The sequence below is a fragment of the Leuresthes tenuis genome, unplaced genomic scaffold (genome assembly GCF_036924035.1).
Source record: "Leuresthes tenuis unplaced genomic scaffold, fLeuTen1.0.hap1 SCAF_15, whole genome shotgun sequence".
Taxonomy (NCBI): Eukaryota; Metazoa; Chordata; class Actinopteri; order Atheriniformes; family Atherinopsidae; genus Leuresthes; species Leuresthes tenuis.
In genome coordinates, this window is record NW_027325369.1 from 22,805,480 (window position 1) to 22,821,777 (window position 16,298).

The following is a 16,298-nucleotide window of genomic DNA, read 5'->3' on the forward strand; positions in this document are numbered from 1 at the left end:
TATTGTTATGGCAGCCAACAAAGGATCAAGATGCCACGCTGTTAAGCTGCGTGGACAAAAACAATGAATGACTTTAAATGTGGAACCAAACAGCCTAAAAATAAAACACTTCCCGTACACTTCTACCTAAAAGGGAAATATTAATTTCTGAGTACTCCCTTGACATAAAGAGGGGGGGACATTTTTGTTTACATGTTTGTGTTGCTAGGCAACGCCTGGACGTGACAAAGGTTGAAGTTGAACACAAACCGCTCCGTGAGTTTTCTTTGGAAAAATTACTTTCAATTGATCTGTGTGTCTTTTATAATAACCCTCCCACTGTAAACACATAGGCTGCCTTTTAAAAATGATATTTTCAAAGAACCTATGTGTTAAACTGCGTTTCTGTAGGTCTTTCTGGTGGGTTAAAAATGTCATCAAGCTATGTGTCACTTGTGAAGGAAGGTATTGTGCTACTTGATAAGTTCAGAACTGATAAGCGATGTCTGGATGACTTGATAGAGGATGCTTTAAAGGATCTGCAGGTATGTTGACAAAGGTTAGTGTTCATGGCATGCTTGTGCTGAGACATGTTGTATCAGATTGGTTCTGTGTTGCAGAAAATTGATACTCTGCAGAGGAAATTTGTACTCGATGTTGTTTCTGGATGCATTGAATACAAAAAGTTGCTGGATGTTGTTGTCAATGCATTCTATGGCCAGAAGTGGAAACAGCTGTCCAGAGGCGATCGCAGCCAGTATGTCAGTAAGTAAATCTTTTTAACTGTCACACCACTGATGGTTAAGTATTATCTGAATAAAACAAAATCACCACTGGCATGTTTATAAAGCTGTTTTGCTCCCCAGTTATTTGTTATCTCATCACATTTGCTCTTGATGAACTTGGACTTCAACATTTTCGCAACATTATTATATCTCTTGGCATCAAGAAGATGCACACGGTGAGTTTCTGAACACATCTGTGAAAATATATAATTTTATAGTCTCGTGGTACATTCAGTGAAACTGTATGTTTTTTTTTTTTGTTTGGTTAGTTCTTGAATTTCTTCTTCTCAAACCTCACTTCATGGATACAAGAGGAGTGGAACGGCATCTATGAAGCCGCCTTTGTGGAGAAGCACTGGATTGGCCCTCTGCTCAGGTGCAAAAAAATGATTACTGGAGATCATATTTAGGCGATTAATGTAATTTCAAAGTCGAAGAACAAAAGAATGTCTGTGTGTCTTTTAGATGGCACCCTGACATCAATATTCTCATGGATCAGCTTGCTGCTACAATATCTCAAGGGAGTCAGGTCAAGAAAGCTCCAGTTAAAACCACCGAGCCCCGGGAGTTCTCTCTAACCAAACCTAAACCTCGACCTCTACCTCTGCCAGAGCTCATCCCACAGCAGGAAAAATGCAAACCAGTGAGCCACAGATATAATGCTATGCACCATTTCTCTCTAATATGGAACATTTAGTTTCCTTGCGTTCTGTCCTCTGTTTTCCTCAGAAGATATCCTTAAAAATGATGGCTAATTTTGCTGTAACCTGTAGGGCTGCTGCCTCTCTCATAGTGTTTTTCTTTTGTAGGTACCAAACAGCACCTACAGGGCTCCGAAGGAGATGCAGATAATAGGAGAGATCAAAGAAAAGAACCATCAAAAGGCTGAGGTACAATGTTCCTTCTACCGTTATCATGAGAAAAAGGCCATGACATTGAAAAAAGGAAAGGTGGTCCGATATATAAATGTAACACGGGAGAAAAGAAGCTCTGCAAATTTTAAGTATCATCAACATGATGTTCAGACATATACACACACCCAAAATATGTCTTTTTTCAATCATTTATTTCAATATTAAACTAGTTTTATTATCACTCTGATGGCCTGTAAATCTGTTTTTCACCAAAGGAACTTCTGTATGAGGCAAACATGACACAGTTCAGGTGTGTAAATCCTCAGAAGTCCGGACACACACAGGTATGAACCGTTTCTTTTGCTTTTCATAGTTAGTCATTGTTAGTCATGTATAAAGCTACTTCTCTACACCAAATCTGATCCACTCTCATCTCATTTACAGTTACCAACTAAATTCCAACATGAATGAATGGATAATATTATTTCTATTCTTCTATGAAACGAGGGTGCAGCCACATTTAATAATCACTTGTTTTTTCAGAGAGTGATTGCCCAGATTGAGGAGGACCTGGACTCAAAGCTCCAGTTTAATTCTTTTTATTCTTCTGGACCTCCTCCCAATAATGAGGTGGGATCTAACAGTTGTGCCTGCTTCAGTGAATTAGTTGAAGGGATAATATCCACGGGCATGTGCTTATTTTTCTTTTTTATGTCTTCATTCTGTCAGGCTAATGGCTGTTCAGTCAAGCTAAACAACGCGGCCATTCTGAGGAGGGAGGCACTGTATGACCGTCAGGTGAAGAAAGAGCTGCAGAGGTACTCCACATTATCTATACCTGCCGCTAACGGACCTGTTTCAGGGTGCAATGCAGCAAAACATGATAAGCATCTGCACAACTCACTGCAGGAAGTGAAGAACAAGTAAAAAAAACATGAAATTTGTAAATGAGCATTATTTGCAAAAACAGTTGCAGTGTGAGATACAGATGACTTTAAAAAAAAGCTGTGTTGTATTGCCACTTTATTTACCAAAACTCATTAAGGAACTGAGGAAACGGTGGTTTTGAAAGTTAAATGTCTTCCCACTTCATTTGACAATGAATTAGTTTCGTTGTGTGATATTTCTGGACTGCAGGCCGGACAGTTTACCCCTCTTTAGGCACAGAGCCATCCTGATGTAAAACGTGCAAAATGTGTTTGGAATTATCTTGTAAAAAAGGCCTCCCCTGATAAAGACACTGTCTCCCAGTTTGGAGGTCATGGCCCCGAGTGCTCCAATTACCGCTGCTATCAATGTTGCTTTCACTTCCTACATCTTTTCAGCTTCCTCTTTCAGCCCGTAGTATTTTTGTGAGCTTCTCGTACTCCTTCTCCTTGATGTTGCCATCACTTCGGATAGCTGGGATCTGTCACCACTGCCTTCCTCTGTAGTTTGTCGACCACCACAATGTCCGGCTGGTTAGCCATCACCTGCTATCACTCTGGATCTGAAAGTCCTACAGTCTTGGCTCTGTCATTCTCCACTACCTTTGGCAGTATCTCCCACTTTGACTTTAGACTTTGCAACCCAAATTCCGTATCCGCCTGCATCTTCCACCCTGCTACTTTGTCCTGGTCTGTCTCGGAGGCCTCTTTGTTGACTGCACCTGGGGTTTTGTCTGGTATGGTAGATTGCACTTGTGATCAGGGCCCATTCTTGTGCTGCCACGATTAGCGCCTCCGTGCTGTCTTTCAGACCAGTCGTTTCTAGCCACTGAAGGGATTTCTCCACAATGTCCATATCAGTCACTTCTCCCTAATAATGGGGTGTTTTGTTGCCTTTGTCCCCAATTTTTAAAATGTGTTGCTGACATCAGAAAGGAGAATATGCTTTAGTTTCAACATTCAGTGTGTTGTTTTTGTAGTAGTTCGTATTTTCCATTAAATATGGCATGGAAATGATGCCATAATATATTTTCTGTCCTTTTCTGTTCTTATCTACAAAGCAACACACATTTTTGAGAGATGGGGTGGTAAATTTCGACAGCTTGACGGCATATTTTTGGGATTTGTTCTCGATCTTGACCTCAGTGACGCCACCTAAGTCCACTTAACTAAACAAAGTGTAACGACTTTGTGTTTGCATTGAAACACAGAATCCAGCAGCTGTTGGAGGGGGCTCGAGAGCCTTCATCCTTCCTGCAGTGGCAGAGGGAGATGCTTCAGAGGGACCTTCAGGAGAAGCTGCCCATGACTGCGCGAAAACGCCTGGAGGCACGCATCAGTGATGAGGAGGTAGCTTTGGCCCGTAAACAAGTAACGGAACGTAATCAGAAGGCTGCACAGCTGAAGAAAGAAGAAGTGAGTAAATATCATTTGACAGTGATTAAAAAAAGGGATTTACACAAGATTACACAGTGCTTTAAAGTGTGTAAATAGAGAGGAAATTAATTACACAAAACATCATGTTCTCTACAAATGTCCCTCAAAGGGGGATTTACAATTATGTGTAAAAAACAGTGTTTGTGTGTTTTTTTTAGACTGCTCAGCTGATGCAAAGATATGCTGAGAAGCGTTTGCAAGAGGAAAAAGAAATGAGAGACTTGGTGCGACAGGTGGCAGAGGCCCACAAGAATTCAAAAGCAGTTAAAGAGAAAATACAGAAGTTAAAGCAAAGCATAGGTATGTCTCTTCTTTTGACTGTATAAAAGGATCATTTTCCAAATGAATGTTTCCTTTTAATTCTGAACGATTTCACGCTTGTTTCTCAGTGAAAGAAGTCTCAGAGCAAAGTCAGGACCTCCTTCGTCAAGCCCTAGAGGAAGAGCAGGCAAAGCTCCACAGAAGATTTGAAATAATCCATGAAATTCACACCATTGAATCGCTTCCTCACATTAGAGTCAATCATTTCGATGACACAGAGGTGAGTGACAGAACAGATGGATAGATGGATGTGATCTCACATTTCGGGGGCGGCTGTAGCTCAGGAGGAAGAATGGTCGCCTTTGGTCGGTGGTTTGACTTCTGGCTTCCCCGGGCCACACATCAAAGAGTACTTGGGCAAGACACTGAACCCCATGTTGCCTAACGATACGTCCATCTGTGAATGAATGTGTGGGAATGCAAAGAAAGCACTGTGCAGGACTAAGACGTGTTGTATGAGTGTGTGAGTGAATGGTTGAATGTGGCAGGGAGTGTAAACGCTCTGAGTGCTCAACTAGACTAAAAGCCCTATATAAATACAGCCCATATACCATTTCACACACACTCTCATGGATCTCTGTGAGACAGTTAAACTGTTCCCTTCGTGTCAGACTGCAGGCCATGAAGTGCTGGCAGAGATGTCCCTGGTCGAGCTGAAGGAGCGACTGGCCCTGCTGAGGGCGGCACGGAGAATGGAGGAGGAGGAGAGACGGAGCCACATCCAGGGGGAAAAGGAGAAGAAGAAGAAGGTCCTGCTGGGGAGGCTGGACACCATTGAATTCCACAGAAGAGCGCTGGCAAAGGCTGCTGCCATCAGGTCAGAGGAATGTTTGGCTTTGACTAGAAAATACCAGAAAGCAAACATGTTTCATATAAAAGCTCACACATATTTCATACACATTCATGATCACTTTGGTATGCGGCAGGAAAGAGGAGAAGAAGGCCAAACAGGACTTCCTCCAGCAGGTGGTAGCTAAGGATGAGACAGTTTTGGCTCTGCAGAGGAAGCTTGAAGAGAAAAAGCAGGAGCACCAAAGATGGAAACAAACTGAGAGCAGCAAGGCCGAACCCTGTAAACAGACAACAGCACACACTGTGGGCCACACAGGGAAACACAGCCAGGTGAGTTTCCACTACAAACTAGAACTGATTTCTTTGAGCAAGTGTGGCTTTGTCGATTTCTTTTAATACAGCAAATTATATCATCACCCCCTCCCCCCTGTTTCTTTTTGCCAGAGTCTGAAGGAGGAGAGCTGGGAAGAGTTGGAACAGAGCCTAATGCGCTGCATCCAGGATGCTCCCGGTGTCATTTCATAGTGGGAAACATTTAAGAAATGTACACCACGCTCCACCTTAATGGTAGATTTTTGCTAGTTTATTTTGACCCTTTTTTTCAGTAATAAAATTTTTTTAACAACGTCTCACTATGCTCATAGATTTCATTTGAATAATTAACAATTCAACATAGTTTCATAGTTTCATCACAGCCCCTTTAAGTTGTGGCTGAATCATCAATGCTCTGTTTTTTGTATACATGTATACTGAGCATGTCCTGTACACATCTTTTTTTGAAAAATCTATTTTGCATTTCCTCTCCAAACGATTACCGCCCACATGGGCTTGAACTATGAAAGAGAAGTGTGTCTTCGTGACTCAAGAGGAATTTTCCCCACATCGAAAAAAAATGATAAAATGATGGTGTTATTCCTGCGGCTTACTTTTGGAACAAGTTACTGTACTAAAGGTTACACATCATAACTCAGACTATCAGTAGTCATCTGTTTGGGCATATCCACCAAAGAAGAACTATTGGAAGCATAAACACATAAATTCAACAACATGTCAAAACTCGATTGGTGTGTATTTTTGTGACAATATCAAATATTTAATGTAATATAATGCAAAGGAAAATAAAGTCTCTTTGGGCTCATTGTTTTGTTTGATAATTCATTGTTTAACCCTACCTGAGGCAGTGGTGAGCCTGCTGGCCGTTGCTTGCAACAGCAGGACATTTGCCCCGAGTCCAACCCATTTTATCCGGTTTTAGCCACAAAGTAAAATCACATGATGCGCATTTTGTCATATGACACCGATGAGAGGTTTCTGATTCCCCGTCGAACGAACTCCTCTGGCATAAAAAAAAAAGTCAACACAGAAGGCGACAGTCAGCCACTTGTCAGGGATGAGATGCTGTAGACAAGCACAGTCCGGTGGTGGAAGTCGTTAATCTGGAGGATGGACTGTCGGGGAGCTCTGGCTGCCATAACCGCCGCTTGTTTCCTCGGTAAGTTTCTTCCGCTTTTGACGAAATCACCTGGAGACCTGTGAAATTAAAAGAGAATCTGAAGATATTTTAGTTCTTTGCGTGAAACCACTTTTAAAGCTCGGTAAGTACTAAAATCACAGTCTAACCTGGCGCGGACTTAAAAACTTGTTTCTAAAATGATAAAAATTTTAAGCTGTTTTAGCTGTTTGCCACAATATTATTTGTGGACTTTTTCACCATTAATGTGGACTTTTCCCTCACTTAAGATCACTAAAATAGAATTAAACATTCTGACTCCCTGTTTTTCCAATGGATATGAATTACATTTACAATGACTTGTGACACAATAGTCTCTCTATGACGACTTTATCTCTCCCTCCAAGACTCCCTTATTTAGGATTCTGCTTTTCTTTAAGCCACTTTTACTTTTCTCTAACATTTTGGAGGAGAGAGGTTGCCAACGCAGAGGAGCAGAGACATCACATGACACCCCCCTTTCTGACTAATTGAATTTCATGAGGATGATGGCTCCTATTCAAGAAATAACTTGAGCACATGGCTTATGTGATTATCTCCACAAAATGGCCTCTGTTTAGCTCATGTGTTTATACCTGTTGCCTGTAGTTTTTTTTTTTTTTTTTAACAGGGTGATTGTAATACTTGCTCCAATGACATAGCTATATTTAAAGAAGAAGTTATCTCCGATCTATATGTGTTAGTCACGCACGATATAAGGAGTATGGTTTTTGTTTTGTTTCTCTGGGGAGGAGGGACATTTTGGGAGAGGCATTCATCATCTGAATGCAACATGTCTGTGCAGGGATCTAAAATAAAGTGGGACACTGGAGCTATGCAGAGGGAGAGAAATTCTACTTTTTCTAAGTACAGTAGATGATATAGGGAAAATGCAATATAGTGGATTATTGAAGCAAATGGTAATCTGCCTGCTACAGAAAGCTTAGGTCCTGATTATTCTTTGTTTTATTTACTTTTTGTGCTTCCGCTGCAGTATTAATCATTGGAGATTAGACAACACACTCCAAAGTCCGAATTTAGTTGATCTTTGGCAACAGGTCCGAGGTCGGTCAAAAAACCACCTTGTTGCTTTCATGTACTGTTAACGCTAGTTTTATCTGCACTCTGGGATATTTTACGAGATTTCTGGCTGTATAGCGGTGACACAGTCCTTCTCCTCCAGGCGTGGTGGTGAGCCAGACCACTCTTACTCCTGCTGTGATAAACACCGCTCTCATCGAGAATGCGACCGGTGTGACTCCAACACCCGTGATTTTCAGCAGCACAACCCCAGGCTGCTTTGCTTTCAACGTCTCTAACTGTGAGCCCTGTGCTCCAGGATCACAATACGACAACAGTGAGTCCTCTTTCTTGTGTACACTTTTAGGCTTGCCCTGTTTGTACTTTCTGGAAACAAGCTTCAAAATGTCTTACATTAACTTACAAAAATAAAGGAAGAAATGCTTTTCCATCCCTCTTCAGACACACTGCTGTGCACATGCTGTTCTGAACCTGGGCTGTGTGTATTTCCTGGAGCATGTCTGCCATGCAAGAAGGGATTTTATCAGCCTCTCGCAGGACAGCAGCAGTGTCTGCCCTGCAGTCAGGGCTTCTACACCAAGTATGGACACAGAATGCTGCAACACTTATTTCCTTTTAGCTATTGGAGCTGGTTCCTCAATTTGCTATTTCATGACATTTTGCACTTACTTTACAGTTTCACTGGAAGTCCCTTGTGTCACCCCTGCCCTGCTGGATCCTTCAACAATAACACTGGTGGAGAAACTTGCACAAGCTGTTCACCAGGTGTGTTTATTTGGCTGTAACTCAATGTTGTGTTGTACAACAGTAACAGCAGAATGGTCACCTCTACCAGATCAATATACATAAGTTAGCCAATGTATTATCTACCCACACTGATGCACGATTACTATTTTCCATGCAGTGATTTCAGCACACTTTTGTATACCGTTATCTCAGATCTGATAGGAATGATGCCTCTCACGTGTTGAGTTTTTTTTCTGTCTGCTTTCAGGTTTCTTTGCATCAAAGCACAGTTCTTCTTCTTGCACACCATGTGTGCGGGGACGTTTTTGCAAGTAGGTGTCTCTTGAATTTCACAGGGATTCTATTTCTGCTTCTGTTGTTGTTTTTCTGTAACTAGTATCTAAAAAAATCTGAACTCTGTGTGTGTGTGTGTAAATGGAAAATCACTGATCTAACCTTCAAATTAAACATCACATGCTTTCATCCCATGGTTCCGTTTGCCCCCAACGGATGTACACACACACACAAGACCAGTTACACAGCTGCAGCTTTGAGTAATCAGGAGTAAAAATCAAAATGGCATGCATGATCATCCCTTAGCGGCAAGTTAGACTGCCGATGAAAATAGTTTGCTGATTCATCACAACCATGCATTATGACTCTTGAGTTTGAGATGTGGTGACTTCAGGTGAAATATTCTTCAACTTTCTAAAGCATTCTTGAGGATTTCCATTCTCCATGGGAATATAGACTGTATATGTTTGAGATGTGTTGTTGCTTCATGTTGTACTTCCTGTTGGTGTACAGTGGTGCTTTAGGATTGATGAACCCCTCAGAATGTTCTATATATCTGCATAAATCTAATATAAAACTAAAAATTTAATATATAAAAACTAAAAATTTTGAGACGACTCATAAAAGTAGAAGGAGAGAATTATGGTACATAAGCAGGACAAGGATATTACATGTAGTCATCCAGTTATTGAGGAGAATGATCCAGTATTGCATCTGTGAGTTGCAAAAGTATGTGAAAATGTGCTTTCAACTGATGCACTGGGTTGCAGTAATTGCTGCACATCAGGTTGGAGAACTTTTTTGCGGATTCCGTCATATAGAACAGCTCCAATTCTGTAATGTTGGAGGGTTTCCTGACGTGAGCTCCTCACTCCAGATCCTGCCACAACATTTCTGCTGGATTAAAATCAGAAAGGACTTAGATTAGGGCTTTCTAAAACATTAATCTTCTTTAACCAGTCTTTAGTAGAACAACGTGTGTGCTCAGGGACTTTGTCTCACTGTGTGGCCTAAGAAGTTTACCATGACATTTTCCTTGAGAATTTGCTGGTATAATCCAAAATTAATTCTTCCATTGATGCTGGCAAGCTATCCTGGCCCAGATACTGCAAAACAAAACCATAAAACTACCACCACCATGTTTTCACAGATGGGAAAAGAGTCTTCAGCTGGTATGCAATGCTTCATGTCTGAAAATGTAACATTTTTCAATTCAACTAAAAAGTTCCATGTTGGCCTTAATCTACATACAAAACAATTTCCGACAGCATTCCAGGTTGCTAACATGATATTTAGCTAAATACAAACAGATGTCAGTGTGCATTTTATAGAGGAGTTACTTTCTCTTCTCAGTCCTGCCAAGTGCAGATGTGTGTTTTCCCAACTATGGACTCATTAACCATTAGTTGTTAAGAAGTTATCCTGAGTTCCTTTATGACCTCACAGACAATATATCTCTCCCTACTCTTAGATTGATATTTCCCCCACCCCTTGGAGAAGACCGCAATGGTTGGGAATTTCCTACTTTTGGACACCATCTGTTTTACTGTAGATTGACGAAAAACTTTCTCAGAAATATAAGTTGTTAGTGGTATGAACCACCCCTGTTCATAAAACAGAACTGAAAAGCAGTTCTCAACCACTTGTTAAGGCCTTACAACCTACTTTGAAAGTGAAATATTGTGATCAACCCCCTTATTTTTTCTGAATATTCCTGTAACACTGTGAAATCAAACTGCAGACTGTTCAGCTTTTCTGTTTTAGTTGCAACCATAAAAACCACAGTCTGTTGTCCTTTAATAGCCATAACCTTGTGTGTTTGTTTCTGACAGCTCATCTGGCTGCACGCAGTGCCAGGTGTGTCCTGGAGGAGCAGAAGCTCTTCAGTCTGCTGCTAAAGACTGCACACCATGTCGACCAGGTATTTCACATCATGCAAATGTACATGTTCATGAGTATTTCCCACGGCTTAAGAGAAAAAAAATTTACACGCCCATCTGGTCTTTAACAGGCATGCACAAGGCTCCCCATCAGACAATGTGTCAGATCTGTGGCAGTGGCTTCTTTCAGATCCACTGGGGCCAGGAAAGCTGTGATGTATGCCCTGAGAATCACTACTGCCCTGTGAGTACTGTGCAAGTATAAATCTATGTCCAGTGGAAAAACATATTCCACATGTTTGGTAATGGAGCAAATTGTTCTCCCAGAGTCCTGATGTAAATCCAATCCAGTGTCCGAGTGATGCTTTCTGTCCGGAGGGAAGCTTGGCTCCTGGCTACTGCATGGAAACTTTCTTCCGGAAAGCAGGGGACACTTGTGAACTGGCTCCTGTTACCATTGCTTTGTTAGTTATTGGAGGAGGCGGTGAGTATTAACGCTTAAAGAAGTATAAAAAGAGGCCAGAAAAAGAAAGTAGCGCAGAGTGTCCTTGGTGTTTTTAGAGATGCTTCAGTTATGAATCATCCATTTCAGCAGACTCTTGAGTCTATAGTTATTAAAGCTGACAACATATGAAATAATCTCTTTAAACAGAATGTGTTTGATATGGTATAAGAACTCCTGTTTTATATACCGGTTCTGGTACTACATTTGTTTTTCTCACTCATTGAAGGAAAACAAGCAGGCATGAGACTTAAGAGATGCAACTTCACAAATTAACCACCATACCTTAACTTTTGACCTAAACTATATACAGAAATGGACACTCATCCTTATGACTAAATGCAGCCCAGTCAGCTGCTATACCTAACGACATAATGAAATGTAATACGAATCATGCTCACACATCAATGCACTCTTTGTGGATGGTCATTTCCTGACACATACAGCATACATGCTGTTTTTCTGTCTCCTCTCTCTAGTCGCCTTACTCTTCATCATTTTAATGGTTCTGCGTCGACGGAGAGACACAGATGGAGAGCTGACAGTAGCCCGAGCCCCTCTGTTACGCAAAGAGCGACCTCAGGGTCGATACTATGGGCTGCCCTGTGACACAGAACCCGTGTACGCTGGCTGGTGAACCACTAACATAAAAGAACTGACAGCGAAGGACTGATGGTAAAATACTGATCTGGTGCCTTGAGATCTTTTTACAATCCACCCGCCTTTTAATGAGGCACATTTGAAAATGTTATTTATAAACAGTGTTAAATTCCTTCATGAATTCTAATAGTCTGGCATTGTTACAGTTATTCTTCTCAGACATAAACCCTCCCTTTGTAAAGTAGGTTATTGGATTATTAAGAGGTTTGCTGGAATGGTGGAAAAAAAAGACCTCAACTTGGAGGAAACCTGTTTCTCTTGTGAAAAGCACTTTTTTGTTGAGGTAATTGATTTTCTTTGCATTCACGAGTGTGGGTGCATGCATTAACCTGTGTCTTTGCTCAGAGACAGAGTTGTAAACTGTGCTTTGTGTTTTTAATGCTTATGATTATTGTACGTCACCGTCCGTTGTTTGTCGACAAACACTCGCTCATTGGTTTTCACCTGCTTTTTTTAAGATAATATTTGTGTGTTTTTAAAGGAAAATAAAGTAATTCTGATTTCTAACTCTTTTGTTATGATATGAATATTTCATACTATTTTTAAGATGAAAAAAGTACCGTTCAAATCAAATTTGGAACCTGCAAGCTCTGCATAATTTCCTGGGACAGAATTGAAGGGGTTTACCACACCTTTTGAGTTGCTGTATGTCAAATAAAAGCTGATGGGACTAAATGTATATCCCCTGAAGAGAAGAGTTTTGATTTGATTTTGAGATTAGATCTGCCCCGTGAGTCTATTCGGTGTGTGGAAAGTGTGAATTGACTTTTCTTTTAATCGACCTTCTGCTTTATCAACCACAGAGAGGATAAAACTGCTGTGTTGTAAATGTTTTGTCAGAAGTTTTTATTAGTTTTTTTTTCCACTAAATGTGGTAACTCAGGGGGTTCAAACAGTTACTTAAAGAGCTCTTTGAGCATTAATGAATAAACAAAATGATTAATTTCACAATATTTATGGACGTGTGTCTGAAAAGAATCTCAATTTTTTTAATTTCTGGTTTTCTGTCATGTTTTGCTTTTTTGTGATTAATTTTGTGTTTGATTGGTCTCGAACTGATTCAGCGGTATGACGGAGAAACCGAAGAGCTACTTGCTGCTAGAGGAGCAAACGGCCTTGCAACAGAATCCTGATCTCAACTATCATTGTATCATTACATGGAACATGAAATTACATTCTTATAGGAATAAATCAAAAGAGGAACCATAAAAACAGAGATTATAATCTACACTGATGACGGCTCTCTCTGTTTACTCTGTAAAGATAATGAATAAGTAATCCAGGAATACTTTTGATCACATATTCGCCTCATTTTAAGTTTTACCTATTGCATGGTGTATATTATGAAGAAAACATTGAAGAAAACATTCTGTTTTTTAATTCCCTTTATGTTTATATTAACTATGATGAGTGAGTGTTGTACATGCGTTATTTGAGTAAAGGTTGAGCAGTGAAGTACACTGAAATAAATGTGTGATTTCTGCACACAATAGACCTACTCATAGCAGACATGTTTACGAGTGAAGGAACAAAACCACAGGCGTTAACAGTAACAGTCATTCACTACTATGACAAGTCAGCATTTCTGCCACAAAAAAAAAGTAAAAATCTATATTCTTACTGCAGAGTTTCCCAGAGTAAAAAAGTAAGAAAAGTTCAGCTCTGGGCAATTCTATCCACGTTATGCACAAATCCAGCAGGAGACTGTGACAAAAGGCGCCTCTCAAGATTAGATAAACATGTTTGCAGACTGTGACAATCAAATAGAAAGAAAGATATGGCTGAAAGCTGCATACCAGACTGTGAGCTTCGTACATTTCAAACACAGGAATGCATGACAGAAAACTGCTGCATGAAAGGAGCATCTACTATGAAAAATCAATATTAAATGGATCGATTACAAAAAACAACGAATGGAATCGTTTTTATTTTTTACCAAAAATATTAGTTTAAAAAGTAAAGGCACTTTCCAGCCCATTCTGTAGGTGTAAAATATTTTCATTTGCTTCAAATTTACATGAACATTTACACCCAGCCATTTTGCAGATGATTTTATCCAGAGGGACTTTCAGGTGAAAAACAACAATGTATCTTCAGAGCACAAATTAACTTGTTTTGCACATTTATATGAGTACAAGTAGAGCAGATACAGCCAAGAAAAGTAAAATTAAAATGAAAAACATTAAAAATGTAGCCCCGTGATGTTACATCGTACTTAATAAAATCAGGTTATGAACATGATTTTGAAAGTAAATAGCTTTCACTATTAAATGTTAAAGGGGGCTATAAAGGACAGTGTTTGACTTTGAAATGTGGTTTGCCAAGCATGAGTTATAACGTCGTAAGAATATATTAATGTGCATCAGTACATGAATACAGAATAAATATAAGTAATTTCTTTAGAATAGTAATTTGGTGCGATAGTGATGAATCTAATCTGTAAATGTTATTTGAACAGCATAAACCCTGCACATGTCCTGCAACATAAAGGTGCTAGGTGGCAGTAATAAACTGTGACATAAGTGTTTACGCGAAAGAAAAAGTTTGGTGCAAGCAGGACGCCGTACTGACACGGGAGAAAACATGGCGGCCGTCCTAGCAAGAAGGCTTTGTGGTTTGTTACTAACATTTGACATTCTTATATTTGAGTGTTACTAAAAAATGAAATTCGTGTTTCTTTGGACCTAAGCAAATGTTACTGCAATGAACGGGTTGTCAGGATAGAAGCTAAAGCGAGCAGTTCTGAGCTATGTGACGTCTTCGTTCCGCTCATGTGTGTTCGTGTTGTCCTTGTGTCTCTCGTAGGGCTGCTGAGGCCACTTTCTGCATCCGTATGTGCCAGGACATCTCATACCTGCAAGCTGTCCAGCCTCATCCAGCCCCCGGCTCTCCTGTGTTCCGCCACAGCCGCTGTCCGCACCCCTCTTCGGGCTGCAGTGTGTCACACAGCCCGGTTCAACATCCTGCAGCGGTAATCACCACAAATGTTGTTGGGTTTTTTTTCAATACACCTGATGGAGACGAGTCAGATTACCTACATTATGTTCTAGGAAATGAATGCAGTTATCGTAATTATATCTACAAAGTGCAAGTTTGATTTATTTGCAAAACACGAACCCTCTCATGTGCCCCTGTAGTGTGTTGGCTTAATGATGGATGGGTCAAACCACTTTGAAACGTTACTCTGATTACATTTTCACCAATTTCTCCAATAATAAATACAGCAATATGTACATGGTTATTTAAAAAATATATATTTTACATAAAAAATTTGGCTTCCAGGGATCCAGAGAGGAGTAACTTACTTTGATATATTGTGAGATGTATTATTTAGGATATGTTCATTTAAGTTAGTCACGCTGTACGCGTGTACTGTGTTGTGTTTTCGTTGCCATATTTCTAATTTGTAATCAAAATGTGAACAAATAATCCTTTCAAAGTAGCTGTAAATATTTGTTTTCCCTCAAATGTAATATCTGCTGATTATTGTTCATTGTCAGTTTTGTTTTTATCGTCTCTTGCTCATAACCGTCTCAGTCAGTTACTTCCTAACCCTCGGGTTGATATTGATGAAGTCAGGTTGAGGTTTAAAGTTAGCAAAATACATTGAACTTTGGTCAACATGATCCACTAGTTTTTACAGAGGACACTGTAAAAGAAGTGGATCAGCATATTGTTCGACTTGACCCTCTTTGAGTGATAGAGCGTCTACATTTCCTCAATGCTGAGATTTCGTTTAATTCATTTTTGTTCGTTTTTTAAATTTTTTTTTAACCAAACTGAATTAAAATAAATTGTACTTTTAGTCCCAAGAAATTATAAGTAATTTAAACTAATGAAACACTTTGAATCCCCGAGGTGATGCATGCTGAACAGCAGTGTCTCAGTCTCTGTAAAACACCCACTAACATTTTCTTAATTGAGTTGTTTATTAATGCCGTGAGCATTGTCGGAAGTAAACATGTAGAAGTCAAAATTTGTGGTGGGTTCGACAGTGTTTTTATGATTTCAGTGTCATCTGATGATGTTTTAACAAATACTCCTGCAATAACCTTTGATCTCTCTGTGTTGTTGCAGGGTGGTGCCACTTGTTCCCAGCCTGACTCAGCAGCCAAGCAGAAGTCTGACGTATGTTAGTCTAAAAAAGGGAAAGAGGAAGACTGTGAGAGCAGTGATCCACCGGTTCATGAGGCTGCACTGTGGTCTGTGGATTAGACGCAAGGTGCTTGTGTTTAACAATTAACTGCCAGAGTCTCTGGAGAGTGTCGCCCGTCTTGACTCCTTGTTTTTTTTTTCTTGTGGACAGGCTGGATACAAGAAGAAGCTGTGGAGGAAGCTGCCTGCCAGACGAAAGCGCCTGAGGGAGATTGTGTTCTGTAACAAAACGCAGGGCCAGCTGTTTGATAAAATGACAGGCTCATATTGGAAAAGAAGAAACTGGTACGTCGATGATCCATATCAGAAGTACCACAACCGGGTCAATCTCAAACTGTAAATGGCAGATTCTTGCAATAGGTCGTGGTTGCACATGATGTAATAATGTAGATGTATGGAATAAAACACTTTATTAAAACATGTTTTGCTTTTAATTGTTCTTTTAATACATCTAAGA

General features: G+C 40.1%; 3 protein-coding genes and 1 long non-coding RNA gene across 4 annotated transcripts; 3 read left to right on the forward strand and 1 right to left on the reverse strand.

Moving 5' to 3' along the window:
• Positions 1-226: 226 nt before the first annotated feature.
• On the forward strand, positions 227-6,201 carry cfap99 (cilia and flagella associated protein 99). The gene is made up of 16 exons (XM_072365390.1): positions 227-255; positions 391-524; positions 600-744; positions 846-940; positions 1,034-1,140; positions 1,230-1,407; positions 1,574-1,654; positions 1,894-1,962; positions 2,162-2,248; positions 2,348-2,436; positions 3,756-3,960; positions 4,140-4,281; positions 4,371-4,522; positions 4,914-5,119; positions 5,229-5,424; positions 5,539-6,201. Exons 2-16 carry the CDS (start codon positions 411-413, stop codon positions 5,617-5,619), a joined length of 1,947 nt encoding a protein of 648 aa, XP_072221491.1. The 5' UTR covers positions 227-255; positions 391-410; the 3' UTR covers positions 5,620-6,201.
• On the reverse strand, positions 3,867-6,353 carry LOC140270265 (uncharacterized). Its single transcript, XR_011907698.1, has 3 exons — positions 6,267-6,353; positions 4,854-5,142; positions 3,867-3,945 (listed from the first exon to the last, which is right to left on the reverse strand). It is a non-coding gene; the product is annotated as an uncharacterized lncRNA (long non-coding RNA).
• Positions 6,354-6,502: 149 nt separating this feature from the next.
• On the forward strand, positions 6,503-12,362 carry LOC140270263 (uncharacterized). Its single transcript, XM_072365389.1, has 9 exons — positions 6,503-6,586; positions 7,767-7,940; positions 8,066-8,204; positions 8,301-8,389; positions 8,619-8,682; positions 10,477-10,565; positions 10,656-10,768; positions 10,852-11,008; positions 11,506-12,362. Exons 1-9 carry the CDS (start codon positions 6,538-6,540, stop codon positions 11,661-11,663), a joined length of 1,032 nt encoding a protein of 343 aa, XP_072221490.1. The 5' UTR covers positions 6,503-6,537; the 3' UTR covers positions 11,664-12,362.
• A 1,858-nt stretch (positions 12,363-14,220) lies between these two features.
• mrpl35 (mitochondrial ribosomal protein L35) lies at positions 14,221-16,261 on the forward strand. Its single transcript, XM_072365117.1, has 4 exons — positions 14,221-14,300; positions 14,492-14,657; positions 15,764-15,908; positions 15,993-16,261. The coding sequence occupies exons 1-4, from the start codon at positions 14,270-14,272 to the stop codon at positions 16,179-16,181; spliced, it is 531 nt and encodes a 176-aa protein (XP_072221218.1). The 5' UTR covers positions 14,221-14,269; the 3' UTR covers positions 16,182-16,261.
• Positions 16,262-16,298: the final 37 nt, after the last annotated feature.